The sequence below is a fragment of the Salarias fasciatus genome, chromosome 7, assembly GCF_902148845.1.
Source record: "Salarias fasciatus chromosome 7, fSalaFa1.1, whole genome shotgun sequence".
Classification (NCBI taxonomy): Eukaryota; Metazoa; Chordata; class Actinopteri; order Blenniiformes; family Blenniidae; genus Salarias; species Salarias fasciatus.
Genome location: NC_043751.1, coordinates 28642722 through 28657818, shown reverse-complemented (window position 1 = coordinate 28657818; position 15097 = coordinate 28642722). Strand labels below are relative to the sequence as shown.

At 45.1% G+C, this 15097-nt stretch overlaps 1 protein-coding gene across 2 annotated transcripts; it reads left to right on the top strand.

Annotated features, from left to right (window-relative positions):
• The first annotated feature begins 16 nt into the window (after positions 1–16).
• On the top strand, positions 17–13156 carry LOC115392471 (bcl-2-like protein 13). 2 transcript variants are annotated; one of them, XM_030097086.1, is made up of 7 exons: positions 17–141; positions 1463–1667; positions 3347–3433; positions 3725–3881; positions 4567–4639; positions 4727–4855; positions 10305–13156. In XM_030097086.1, exons 2-7 carry the CDS (start codon positions 1526–1528, stop codon positions 11319–11321), a joined length of 1605 nt encoding a protein of 534 aa, XP_029952946.1. In that variant the 5' UTR covers positions 17–141; positions 1463–1525; the 3' UTR covers positions 11322–13156. The 2 variants fall into 2 exon arrangements, with proteins under 2 accessions (XP_029952946.1, XP_029952945.1); XM_030097085.1 differs by having other exon boundaries at positions 3344–3433.
• Positions 13157–15097: the final 1941 nt, after the last annotated feature.

Sequence of the window (15097 nt, the reverse complement as noted above, 5' to 3'; positions counted from 1 at the left end):
GTGTGCCGCCGCTGCCGCTGCTGCTGCCTTTCAGTGGTGGTGTGTGTGTGTGTGTGTGCTCCGCTCCCCTCCAGCTCCTGAAGACCCCTAATACCCCTCGGCCGGCCGCTTTCTGCCCCTGGCTGCCCCCGGACAAGGACGGTAAGAGGAGCGAAGGCTCGCTTTTTGTTTCTGCTGCTGTTAAAATGGAAGTTTCCTCTCATGAAAATAGGATCTGGGCGCTAGGAGCTAGCTAACAATAGCGCCCATGTGAGCTGGTACTGCAGGCGCGTGGTTAGAAAATAGATGTATATTTTTAAATTAATTGCATCAAAAATGTAATTCAGATCTTTCTGGTGTTTATTCTCGCTAAGCACAGTTTGATAATTGTAGAATAACGGTATGAATTGAAATACTTATTGGATTTGTTGCAATATATATATAAATATATGCATTGATGCATTGGTTAATTTCTAATTTTAGAATTCTTAGCGTTAATTGTTTTTGTTTTATTTCCAATAACCTTAATGTGGTGTTTATCCTGACAATCCAAGCCCCGGAAGCGTTTAGTTAGTTGATTCATACTTGACATCAGTATGAAGTTTAGATCCACATGGTGTAATGTGATCTGTAAAAAAGTCAAGGCCAACAGTAAATAACAGCATTTCTTTAAGAAAAAAACCCCCCAAAACTCTTGCTCAGCGTTTTTCTTGGTAAAAAGGTCGTTCTTCAAGACAGTTTTGATTGACCTTGTCTGTCCACCACGTGTGTTATGTAAGTTGTATTGTGTCAGGATGTACAATTCGAATTGTTGAGGTTAACTCACCATTCTTTAACAGCTAGTACCTTGGGATGGGATCACTGTTTTTTGTCATTTAGAAGATGGCACTTTTGAGTCCACTGGGAGAGTACAGTTACACATTTTGGTTAACACACATTAATTAGATTATCTGCTGTTCTTCAGTCAGTCTGTATGGAAGTCAGCATGTCCGTCAATAGAGCAAGATGTGAGTCGTAAGTAATTAGAAAGAAAGAAAGTGTACTTTATCGATCCCTTTGGGAAAGTAGGTCACTGCATTTGACGCTACTCTGACTACATACTTACAGCTGGTTGGAGACGTGAGTCCCAAGTCTGCCTCATTAACTTATGGGCCACAAATTAGGAATTGATCATACTATATTTATGTGAATGCAAAGCACGCCAGGAGCAGTTTTAAAAGTCTCTGGTGTATGCTATGCATTTTATTGATTTTACTTTTTCCTGTTTGCATATGTGAAAGTCATAAGGGCCTATATTTCTGTAATAATCATATTATAATGATAATAACCTCTGTGATATGAATTCAGGAAACACAGAATGATCTGTTTCCTTCATATTTTCACTGTTTCACTTTATTTGTATTTAAACTGTAATGATTTTCACGATGGCCATACTCTTTCATCCTCCCGGCTGTAACTTTCCTTTCTTTTCTTTTTTAAACAGGTGAATCGTCCAGCTTTGACTGTAAGAATTAATGTGCCTGAGAGTCTGACACACGTCTTTCCGATGGCTGCCTCGGGCTCCACCTCCTCTGCCTCTCTCACTGCCGCTGTGCCTGAGGGTTTCCATTATGAGACCAAATATATTGTGCTTAACTACCTGGGAATGCTGCCTGTCGGCCGATCGCAAGCAGCGACAACGGCTCAAGGTGAGAGGAAAGGGGGCCAGTCTGTTCAGTTTTATTGATGTTGTGCAACCTGAGTTGAACCTTTTGTCCGTTTTACAGTCCACATGCGCAATTCAGCCCTTAAACAAGCACTAAAGGAGCTGTGCAGACGTGCACTTGTGTCTGCTACTTGTAATATTTGAGGAATGAAGACACGTAGCCACCTGTTTACCAGCTGAATTTAGCTCCCTCTGAGTTTAGCATGAGAACACAAGACTTCAGCCTGACAGATAGAACAGCCAGGGCTTGTAAACAAAGACATGTCATGTAAGGATCTTCATAAGCCCAGCTGCAATCCTATTAATACCTAAAGACTGGTGCCTTTTTCTTTTTTCTTTTTTTATTGTCGGCTTATACAGCAACACTGTGCCATGATTGCATGCTGGCAGCATCTTATGTTTCAGACATTTAGGGACATAACCAGCATGATTTCTTTTCATCAATGTTTTCCTATCTGTAGAGCACTGATTTGTAATTCTGATCAGAGCCATTTAATAAAAGTTCAGGCTATTCTGAGACAGCAAAATAGAAGGAGCGACAGCTGACGGAAGGAGCAAGGGGAAGTTCTCTTAATTTCCTGTCCGCGTTATTGTGTGCATGCTTGGGATGGGCGGAGAAGGGCAGACGAGTGGCTGATCCCTGCTTTCCGCTTGACCCGGTCCAATTTGTGACAGCCTGTCAAGTGTAATCATTGTAGGATTACTCACACACCAATTGACCAAAGCAAAATAGTTGTCTGGCTAGCTTTCTGACTGAATGCTGAAACAGCACCAACCCCAGGAAAAACCAACACGGGTCCTCAGGGCGTGCACATGTGAGCTGCAGGGAGGAGGGAAAAGCCTGGATAAATGCTCCCTTACTTCCTGTTTTCATATCTGTGAGAATGACATGAATAGATTTTTGCTGTGGAATGAGTGACTTGTATTAATTATATTAAGAATAGTTGATTATTTACAGCTGAGAGCAGTTCATGAAGAACAATACATGAAGGTCCTTTGTATTTTATTTCCCTTAGTAAGAAGTCATTACTTAAGCTGCGCTGTTGGTTCAGGGCGAAGACAACAACCGCATGGCTGCAGTTTATTTTCCCTTCGTCCACACCGTCTTTGTGTCATATGGAGTGGTTCGTCACAGCCCCAGCAGTGCAGACTCAGCCTCGTCAATAATGAACGAGCTTTGCGTTGGTGCCTTTCATGCACGCGATGAGAGAGCGTCTCTCTTGGCTGCTCTTGCTTCGGCTCAGCAGAGTCACACTGAGGCTGACTGCAGAGTACACAACTTCAGTATGGGCCACACCTGAACCTGCATAATGCTCTGTCCTCCAGTAAAGTTTCCGTTTATGTACTCAAAACTGGTTTCTTGACAAACCGGATGCAGTTATTCATATTTTATGCAAGCATTGCTAGTTTATCATTGAAGTTTTTTTTTGTCTTGATAAAAATTAAGTTTTATCAGATCATCATGTAACCAGGTAAAATCACTGTCATTAATATTGAAAAAAGCTGTCTATGAAGCATTAACATGATTTTACCTGTGCAGTAGACGCTTCATAAGTGCTTTTGTTGGTGGGATTTTAGTATATATTACTATGTAACAGAAGGAAACGGTGAGGTGGATGATTTCTCTGAATACACTGTATGTTTTCTTTTTTCTTCCAGCAGATTCCCAGGAAGAGAGAGAAAGAACCACCTTAATCAAAGAGCAGGTAGAGGAAGAGCTGAGAAACCTTGAAGATGAAATTGCTGCCTGTGAGTGGTCTCTCTTTCTCACACGCACACACACACACACACACACACACACACACAGTCAGCCTGTTTTTCTCTGTCAGAATGTTTGTGGTCAGCCGTCCAGTCATAAAATGTGAGGGAAGCTAAACAGAGTCAAATTTCACCCGGGTTCAGGTAGCGGGACAACCTGGTGCAACGTGGCTCTTTATGGGAATCTGTAGTGCAAACAGAGTTAGGAAAGAGAGCGATCACTCTCAATTAAAATGCTTCACTGTTTTAAAGCTTTTGTCCTACACATCCTGTGTTTCACAGCGTCCTCCAGCACAGGGTTCGACCGCCGCTCCTCACTTGTGTTCTGTCCGGCCGACCCGGCAAGCTCTATTGAAGACTGTCTCGCTGTGATGGGGGACAATGTCGCCAGAGACCTCCACGCACATCTGGATGCAGCTGTGGACAAGCTACTCGCAGGGTGAGTTGGCAGAGCTGGGACGAACTCTCATGGAGGAATCCCATTGGCTGATCGCTTTAAAGGAGTACAACTGAACCAGCTTCCTGTTTTCTTTTCACAGTATTCAAACAGCGTGTGGAAAATGTCACAATCTCAAAAAGAATGACAAAGTCAATGTGAATATATTCTGCCCGTATTGTTCGCTTTTGACTGAGCGAACTGTTGAACTTTACCTCTTTGCAGGGTGACGATAATGAAAAGAGCTGATTAGGGAGTTTGCATGACCTAAAAGTCCTAGAAAATTATGAATGTGCTTTATGGCATGTTCACTGAACTCACAGACCTGCACTTCAGCTTTAGCATTTAAGAGATGAATCATTTTATTGTGCATTTTAAGGCACTCACATTTGCACTTGTTTTTTTTTTTTTTTGTATAAACACAACACAGTATCACATGCAGCACATTGTGTTGGTGTTTCTCATAAAATCCCAATAAAATACATTTAAATTTGTGTCCGTATTGTGGAAAAGTTAAAGGCGTGTGAATGCTTCTGCAAAACCACTGTAAATACAAAGCTTTATTTCCCTTGAATCGAAGTTACACTTCAGTAGCTTGACTAGAACAAGGACTAAAGGTACACTGTCAAACTCCTTAAATATGTAAACTGTGTCTGACACAGCTCATGATGTCCTGTGTGTGTTTCAGACCTCTGGACTACCAGAGTTTCAAAGGCACGGCGCTGGACCTCTCGAGACACACACAGGGAGCCTGGAGTCATGTGAGTTCGTCGCTCCAGACATGTAAGAAATGCAACACCTCTAGACTTCTACCTCACCGACGTGTTGTTTTGTCTCCACTGCAACAGGTGCTCGCACCTTTGGTGCTTCTCCAGGCTTTGCAGAGTAAAGGCCAGTCCGTGACGACTCTGTTGCATCTCGGGACGAGGTTCCTCGAAGAGAACGAGGCTGAATATATCACGCAGCAAGGCGGATGGGTGAGTTCCACTAACGGAACGGTTTTTACATGAACATTTGAATGCCTGGACAGACTCACAGATTTTCTATTGCTACGATTATGGTGATTATAAAAAATGTGCTTATCATAATTCAGGTACAGCAACTACTTTCTTTTGTAGTTCAGTCGAGACTAAATGTACAACGTTGGATTATGCAGGAAGATAACTGCGATGTGAACACTCAGTTTCCACTATACACATGAATATGGTCCAGACGTGGCCAGAGGAGGGCACTAGTGAGCTACAGCAAGCTCACTAGAAGATGGAGAGAACATTTTCAGCAGATGATCAGTATGAATACACAGAATGTGTTCATACTGCTGTGCTTTAATAACTCGGCTCATCCTGAACTCACCTCAGTGGAAACCAGTATTTTCTAAATGCTTGTTGCCTTCTGCTTGGTGCTTCCAAATATTTGTAAATAGTTCTAGTTAGATTATTTACACACTTAGACATGAGGAAAAGCTGAAGTGCATTAGAGCTCGTTCAGTGATACAAGTCCTGACTGATACAACCTCGGGTGAGAATAAAAAAGCCAGCAGTCATAAATCTTTCCATGTCACTCTCTCTCCATGAATGAGGTCACGCTGACGAAGGGCCACGTGACTTGACATGTTAAGTGTTGCTTTGCTCGCCGTTCCCCCGCCGTCACGATGCCCTGCCCGGTTTTATGCAGTGTGATGTGAACACAGTGCATTGGCTCAAAACAAAGCTGCATTCTCTGCTTGGTGTTATGTCATGAGGGACGAACAGATGATCGGCGCTGGCAGGGTCACCGACGGAGGGATGAAGAGAGGGGAGGAGGGACAGAAAGAGAGAGTGCACAGAGACCTTGATAGGAAGGGAGGGGACATGAGGGGGGAGGAGGAGGAGGAGGAGGAGGAGATGGGAGAGCGATGAGGGATGGGCACAGAGAGCCAGCCGGAGCTGCGTGCACACTCAACTTTCTACCTCCGCTCCATCTCCACGACTTGCTCGTCTTTGTGACCGCCCTGAGCTTTGACTGCTCCGCTTCGAGTAGGAACTTTCAGGACTTCGCACGGAGGTAGGATGGTTTATGACGTAACCACTCGGCGGACCCCCCTGGTGTCAGTGTACACGGCGTCCGAGAGCGAGCGACGATGTAGTTGTCACGCTAACAGAGATGGTCTCGACTGTCACCTCTTGTTTATGTTAGTGCGGCGGCATGTAAACAGTTACGTCGCGTTTCTTTACAGCATCATGGACTGTGACGGAACAGAAAGTGGTGATTGATACAAGTTTCGTGTTAAATTTTTCCATGAGATGATTTAAAATGAAATATCTGTCTGTCTGTCCGGCCTTCTTTCACATCATTGCGGTGGTTTAAGTGTAAGTGGCACAGTAGGGTATACATGGTTGGGGTGCCTCTAATAATTCCTTTGTTGGTTACATCGGCACACAATAAGGTTAGTTATGACCCCGATGTGATGCACACTTCATTTGGCAGGAACAAAACCAGCAGCCCTCAGACGGAGCGCAGCCGGGGGGGGTTACTGAGAGCAGGGGGAGGCGGGGAAGATGAACAGAAAAAATGGTGGAAGAGCTCATCTGCGTGTTTGCGTGCGTGGCGTTGAGCCGTGCTCCTGTGGGATCAAACCGCTGTCCCCCCTGACAGTGAAAACTGCTGCATCAGACCCGCGTGTGCACATCAGCCATTTTATATTGCCGTCTCCGTGAATGTGATGTAATGTGACGCTCGAGATTTGAAAGTGTCACACCTGACCTCTCGACAATGACAGAGAGAGGATGGAGGCGTGCATCACGCTAACTGCAGGATGCAGCGGAATGATTGTGGGAGGAAACTTCTGATTAAAAGAATGAGACGTTGCAGATGACTGCAGCTTCTTGGAAGCAGCGGCGCTGCAGTGGTGGTGTTTAGAGATGGAGTGCTGCACAGGTTCCCAGCTGGGCCTTGTCAGGGAACGTCGCGCTATACCCTGTACAGTATCACAGCGCTGCCCGCGTTACGTAAGAAACTCCGTTCAGCTCCAGGGTTCAACATGTGCAGCACTGAGCCACTGCATCTGAATGAAACCGGACCAGATAAGAGCGCCTCTGCAGGCTGAGGTTGCCCCCAGAATAACTCTAATAATCCTCTAAAAGCATCCCCACCAGGGGCTCGACTGACCCACTTGTGGCTCCCGTTAAAAACTTGCTACGGCAGCGACGCTTTGGCTGACGGCCACCGTTGAAACAAGGCAGTCATCCAGTCATCTGCTCCGTCCCCTCAGACCCACCGCTGCCGAAGGATGTCTGCCCGAAAACCAATATGTACCGATGCAGATTGTTCAGCTGTGCACAACACTGGAGCATCAATACAGAAGCTAACACTGAACGTTCTCCCACAAGATCTTTTGATTGATTGCAGTTCAAGTTGCTCAAAGCCTAAAATACCAGAAGCACTTTCACACTGCAGGCAGATAAATGCTTTTTTGTTAGTTTACATGCAATCTAGTGCAATTTTGAATTGTAAAAACCGGCTGTATTGTAAAAAAAAAAAATTGTAAAAAAATACGGCTCAATATCATTTAAAATGTAAAAAAACGTAAGTTGCCTTGGTAGTGAATGTGTGTTGTGCTTTTCAACTGCTTTAACTTTGATCTTTGATCTGTCTTGGGGTATTCCTGCTGGTATTAAAGATTGAACAGCTATTCTGAGCTGTAATCTTTTAATTCAAACAGAAATGACCTGAAATCCAGACACTTTGTGTCTCTAACCTGTTTTTTTGGGGGGGGAGTGGTGGGTGAATATTTGCTGATTTGCAGTTGAATATATCTGTCGGCTTTCAGTTTACACCAAGTCAGCTGTTGTTTGACCTCTATCAATGACATGATTTATCAAAAGTGCACGTCAGCAAATTACCTCAGTCAGTATTAGAATTATGTCATCTGATTAGGGCCATTTTCTGTTTTTTGACAGATCATACATGTTAAAGATTCCTTCTTGTTTTGTTGCAATCCAGACCCGCAGAATGGATTTACACTCAGTAGTGTAGCAGCCATGTGTCAATTTAGCAAGTACTTGTCAAAACCACATTTTGTACTCACAGAAAACTCAGGTTTTAACAGGTTCTGAAGGCAGCAGCTATGTGCTTCTCGGGTTTATTGTCTTTCAGTTCTCACCATTAAAAAAGAAGCACTTGTTAATCAGTGAAAATTAAGAAGCAGTTTGTTGACGGGTAGGACGAACGCCCTTGGCTCCGGAACAGGAATGTGCACTTGTTTTATATAGTTTGTCTTGAGGCGAGGGTGGAGAGTTGAACCCGACAACAAAACGTTCACTGCTGTTTCTCACTTTGACGAGCGCTGAAGGACATTAAAGACAGGACCCATTCGAGGTGAGAGAACTTGGAACAAAGTAAGATGAACTGTCCTTACAGGTATACTTTACATTGTTTTATTTAGATTAATATTAATAGAATGTACCAGATCTGGTCAGATAGTTGATTTTTCTCTTTGAATTTGACACACCGTTTCTGTCTTTATGACGTTCAGCACCATAGTGCATAAAAGGTGAAGTTATGGCTCATGATTTTTGTTCTCCATTCCCCGAACATTTTGATGTCGTCCTCTCTTGACAGCATAAAGTACATTATGTTCTGTAGCATTCAGTCTGACCTCCTCTGAAGTTCAGCCTCAGTTCACATTCTAGATGTCTTGACAACAGAAGAAGCTGCAGCCGTTTGAGAAGGACGACTTTTGCTGAGAATTTATTTTTCACATGGCCGTCTTGTCCTGTGGAGTGAAGTCCGTGGAGAGGCTACATCCTGAAGGGAGAGGATTTTACGACACACTCCTCTCACACACACACACATACACACACACACTCTTGTCCATGAAAATCAGCTTATGTAGAAAGCAAATGTTGGATAATGATGGAACGCCGTCAGATTTAATCTCCTTCCTGCCGTACGCAGCTGCCATGCCACTATTCTGAGTGACCTCCTGAGAGAAATGACCTTCAGGTCGAAGGTCATTTATGTTTACACAGATCAATACTGCTTTACATGCTTCAGAGTTCAGTTAGCGTGTGGATCAGATGCAGTAGTGAGGCACACTGAACGACAGAATGACATGTATGGAGCATGTGGATTTGGTTTGAGCTGGTCTGTGTCGTCAGAATCTTCCTGTCTGTCGCTGCTCGCTCAGAAAGTCCACCTCCCTGTTCACCAAACACCTCTGAGCCCGCCGTCTCTTCGAATATCGTCAGTTCAGGTCACACCTCTGTGACATGCCACACAGCCGAGACCAGACTTTAAAGTCAGATCTAATCTATTATAACTGTGTGGATCAATCCCGTGCCGTAGCTTTTTTTTCTTCTTTCTTTTTTTTTGTGGATGTAAATTGAAACATTGCGTTCACTACTGAAAATATTACATTAACTTATTTAAAATACTTTTCTATGTTAGAAATATAATGGAGTATAAATGTATTAGAACTGATATTTTGTACATGTAGTTCAGGACTGTCAAACTCATTTTTCTTCAGGCGACTCTTTTGGAATCAAAAAAAAATTGCATAACAATCTATAAATAGGGATAACTTCGAATGTTTCCCATTTGTTTCAATGCAAACATGCATGTTTTTTCAAACTCATCCTCTCCATATGGCTTTGGGTCCAGCCTGCTGCATGGCTGATCACTTGGCTGTGAGCACTGCTGCCATCTGCTGTTCACTTCTGAATGGCATTCTGTGATATAACTGTGGTGATTCTCCATAAGGAAGTTCTCGGGAAAGGAAGGCTGTTACAGGCTGGACCGACCCTCTTTCTGGCTGGCTTTGTATAACTGACACTGCTGATGTGGTAATTCGTGGTTTTAGTTCCACCTGTTTGGTATAGGTGATGTAGGATAGCCACATATCTCAGAGTGATTTGGTGCTACTTGGAGCAGCAGTGGATCTTGGAACTGCTCTGCTGACATGTTGGATTTAGCTGCTTTACACGCCACTCAGTAATCATGATGCGGTTTTTCTGGATTATATTGAGTCACGTCATGTATGAAAAGCCTCGCGTCACTGCAGGCTCAATTTTAGGATCTATCTAGAAGGATCTCAGTCTTACTCCAGTGTCCGGTGCCTCCATCATCACGGGAAAACCAGCTTTTAATAATGAGTTTGACCTTTTAATATTTCAGGGGTCAAATATGTGTTCAGCTTCCTGGTGAGATTTACTTGCACGTATTCTGCTTCTGCTCCCCTCCGTTATTCGTTCCCACATGATTACATGATGCTCTGTTACATAACAGAGACTCTCAGAGGTTCGCCGTCCGGCCACTAATGCTCTACCATTGGTCACTAGATGGCATAAAAGGCCGACTGGAGGTGTAAAGCTGTGCAGTGTCAACTTATTTCTATTTGTGTTTGAGATTAATAATTTTTTCCTTTCTGTCCCCCCCACCCCCATCCAGGGTGAAATATTCAGTCTTGTGACCGAAGAGGAGCGAGGTGTGACCATCGCCGAGGACAGCAACGACATCTACATCCTCTCAGGCGACCAGCACCCCGACCAGCTGAGCCCCCCCTCGCCTCTGCTCTGCGCCGGAGAGAACAGCAGCGGGCAGAGCTCCTGGCAGACGGAGAGCCTACCCGTCTCCCTGGCCGGCCACGAGTCCTGGGCACAGGTCGGCGCCATGGACCCCGAAGACGTCAAGAGCCTGGACAGCAACGAAGGCGTGGAGAACAACTCCTCCAACTCGGACATCGTCCACGTGGAGCGCGAGGAGGCCGAGCTGCTGGAGGAGGGCGGCGAGGGCGGCGTGATCGACGACAGCATGATGAGTGTGTTAGGGACGGAGAGCGAGCTGGCCGAGCTCAGGGAAGAATTCAAGGACCAGACTCCGCCCGTTTCAGCCCCGGACAAGGCGGCGTCCACTCCGCCGGCGTCCCTCGTGTCTCTGGAGGAGCCGGTGGTGATTGAAACGCCTGAATGCCTGTCCGCCGAGCCTTCCTTCGTCTCCTCGGAGCCAGAGCTGCTCCCCCCCGCCCCTCTTCCCGATGAGCCGGAGCCCGCAGCACCTTCGCCTGTTCCTGCAGCAGAACCAGAGCCTGAGCCAGAACCAGCTGCGACCGCCGCCTCAGTGCCTGCTGAGGTGGAGCCCCCACCTCCAGTCAAGGACGCCCCGACCCCACCAGCAGAGGTCTGCGCCTCACCAGAGCCCGAGCCGGAACCGGAGCCCGACACAGTGCCTCAGCAGTCCCAGGAAACGCAGCCACAAGCAGAGACCGCTGCAGAGCCCGACGCCGCGCTCACCCTCGCCACAGCCCCGCCCCCGCCCGCCGTGGAGCCCCCAGTAGAAGCCGCGGCCGAGGAGGCCCCGCTGGAGACGGAGCCGCCGTGCGAGGTCCCGGCCGGCCTGCTGTACGGAGGCGCCGCCGTGATCGCCGCCGTTTTGATATACGGCCTCATGAGGTACAGGAGGAGATAGAGAAGAGCCGGGCCGCGGGCGGAGGAGACCGCAGATCCTCCAGACGTCGGGCTAGAAAGAAACGCATCTGTAAACACAGAGACCCCCCTTTCAAATTGTACCGGATTTAAATGTGAAATGGATTTTGCTTTGATTAAACCTGGTAAAGTTCTGAAAGTGTGGAAGTTGTGGAAGTGACCCCGGTAAAACCAAAATCTAACCTCGTCCACAACCTCACTGCTGTGTCCCGCGGCGACTTCAGGGAGACCGTGCACTCCGCTCTACTCCCATCGGTTTTACCCTGTTTTTGGGGTTGCCTGCAATTTTTTTTTTTCTTTGAATTTCACTCGGCTCCAACCTTTTACCTCTTAGAATGAATGTCTGTGGTAGTTTCACCCAACTCTTATTTTTTTAAAAAAAATCTTTTCAGTCAGTAAATTCACAGCAGTCCACATGAAGATTCCTGTGCGTGTTGGCTTTTTAACTCTTTCTATGCAGCAAAGCCACATATTTTCCACCGTTAACTGTGACGGGGTTTTTTTTCCCAATACTTCCTCGTTTAGACAAACCAAATGAAATGAGTCATTTTCTGTTTTTGAGTCAGTTCAAAAGAACTTCTGCCACAAACAAGGAATATTAATTTAAATACGTTCTAAACTTCTCCACATTTACCACGCATCAAGAACAGCTTACCCACAGATCGATAAATCACTGTTAGCCGAGTTATTAACTCACAGGGGAATTCATGCTGCCAGCAGTGTGGGGAATTAAAATTCACTGTGAAGATGAAGAGAGGCTTTGGTCCTGGACTTGGTAGTTTTGGTGTTGAGAGTCCATATGAATGTCTCGTGTTGTCGCCGTCGTTCATATTTATAGCATGTTCTCTGCAAACTTGTGGCCCAACATGAAAACTACTCCGTTTTCAAAACGCTGCCTGTAAACGGGCCCTCAAGATTTTGAGTCTCAGTCCAATGCAGTGTAGTTTTTTTAATCTAATGTGATAGTCTCTTAAGAAACTGGATTTTTATGCTGTGAACTGATTTTTTTTTTTTTTGTGTTAAAACCGACAGCTTACTTCTCACGCCACTTTTGCAGTTACGTCTTCACAATTACTTCAGTTTTCCCATTGATTCAATAATATTTCAGTGTCCCTCCACTTCCACTGCTTCACCCTGAACCAGTATTATTGTTGCTGCAGCCTTTTGAGGCTGGTTGGTCAGAAGGGAGCCTGATGCAGTGACTGGAGAACCACGTCAACAGTGGAGCAGCAGGGGAGCATTAAAAGCACCAATAAGTCAATTGGTTTCTAAACTGCGAAGAAAACCGACTTATTCAAACAAATTTCTTTCTTAGTAGTGGATACAACTCAGCTCAAAGACCTGAGATCATTGAGCAGTCTCCAAGCCATGCTGTCAGGCTGAGTTTTTAAAAAGTTCTGTAATGCAGGTTTGTTTTTTAAATTTCATTATTTTGCCACAATGCATAGTTTAAAAGTTCTCTGCAACTAAATGCATCAAGGTCTGCAGAAATGTGTGAGAAAGGATAAAATCAAAACAACCTTTGAAATTTATCCCAATAGCTGAAATCTCAGCAAACACACTGTAGGAAGAAAAACTGTTCAGATGTTTTGGGATGAAAAAGAAAAAAAAAGAAAACAAGGGGGTGTTGTGTGTTTCAGCGTTGCACTCGGTAATGCTCATCAGCTCAAACTATGCCAGCTTACAGGGGGAAACTGTCCACAGTAAAGAGGATGGATGGATATCAACACGTCTCCAACGTGGCACTCGTACCTTTAGTTTCCTACAATATGCTGTTTGAAATGAAAAAAAAAAAAGTAAAATATTTGACAATCTTTCTGCAGTGGTGTTTTATTTATGTGCATGTATATAAAATACACTCAACGCATTTGTTTCAAGGTTGAAAATAACGAGAAACCCTGAAAAAACATAATTCACATCATGACCAAAAGCAAAGGAATTCAAAAATAATCAAACGTTCAAGTATAAAATGAAGACAGTTGCAAGAAAAGACAGTTTGATGCTCAAAGTCATGAAAAAATATTCAAGTGTCACAAATATGTTTGTATTTCTTCTCAATAGTATGAGGAACTGAAAAGATCCCTTTATCGTTGCGCTTCTCTTCCAACTGCTGCTTTCACAGTCCACTGGGCCGTGAGCAGCAGACGCTCAGTTCAAGTCCAACAGCCTTCCTCTCAGGAGTCACCTGGCCGGGCTGATCAGCTGCAGCGCGGCGGCGAACAGGCCCCTGACCAGCCGCGGCGCCTGCACGCACACGCCCCGCACCAGCGTGAGCGTGAGCGCCATGAGGACTCGCTCCTGGGGGAGATGCTCCAGGCCCACGCCCTGCCTCATCGCCCGCTCCACCTCATAGGCCAGGTGATGCCTCCACTGCTGGAAAGGAGAGACACAAGGACTTCCAGTTCTTCCAGTAGGCGGGGCCAGTGGAGCCTGTCAGGTGGTTTCACAGTTTCAGGGACTTACTTCGGAGGGGGAGACGGATATGTGGCTGTTCAGGTTCTGGATGCCACGAGCCACGACGTCCTGCTCCAGCTGGGCTGCGATTTCCCTCAGCCCCTCTGCCACCTGCCGAAAGGCTGCTGCTTCCACGTGACCCCCTGTGCCAAAAAAAAGACCCCCATATCAATGTAGTGTATTACAGTAAAATATTTTAGTCCTCCTAAATGGATAAACTGAATATTAATCTAAAGATAAGACAATAAAAAAACATTTCTCCCCATTGTACAAAACACTGATTGCATTTTTCTCAAGTGAATGTGTTCAAGGATTTGAGAAAATTTTTACTGGTTTTTCTTTTTCCAAGGCAAGTATGTCAAATGTTATTCAAACGTAGCGTCGTGTATTGGGTTTCTTTCTTCCTTTATGCATCACCTGTGTTAGTCGGTTGGCTTTCATGTGTGTTGCTACGAGTTCTCGCTTTCAAAATCACATCAGCATGCAAAGTTTCTAAACTGTCAAGATTTCCTCGACTTCCTCTTTCATGTCCGAGCGTCTTCATAAAGAAAAACAAAAACAAAGCTCCTAATGTGATCTTGGAATAAAATCAAGGTGACAATTGTTCTGGGGAAGGCTTCACATAGGAGGGAGGAGAGGAGTCATAAGACGCCAACTGATGAGCAAAAAAAACTTTCCACCTCGGCTCTTCAGTCGAGACGACATCTGTGATTTCTAGATTCAGTAGGAAGGGCAGTGAATGGAAACGTTGCCATGTTAACACATTTTAAAGTTTTGAAAGCACCTCTGTGTCACAAACCGCAAGACAGAGAGATGGACGTGGGTGTAAATAAACACCAACTCAGACACTTGGGAGTTTTCACTTTAATTCACAAACTCCTTTCCCGAGTGTGACACAAGTAAACAGATCTTAAAGTTTTTTATCTCCAGCTTTGCTTGGAGGAATCTGTAGCAAAGGTCAATGGCTGATGCGTGTGTGCTTTCAAAATGAAAGAGTTCCTGGTTAAATTAAAACATACTTCAAAGTGAATGACGAGGAGAGAGCTGACCAGTTGGTGAGACATTCCTTTCCCTTCGATGCAGCATGAACTCTTCTCAGCACATTTTCACACCAAGATTGTTGAACTATACAAATATGTGTGGATGCAGCCTGTTTCAGATCCATCTGTCTCTTCATATACATGCAGACAGACTTTATGTTGAGACTGGAGCTCTGTGGGAGGCACTGTACCACGACTTCCTGCTGTTTGTGACACGGTAGAAATTTCTACTGAAGTACTGACTGCGCGCTTGTGGTTATTTGCT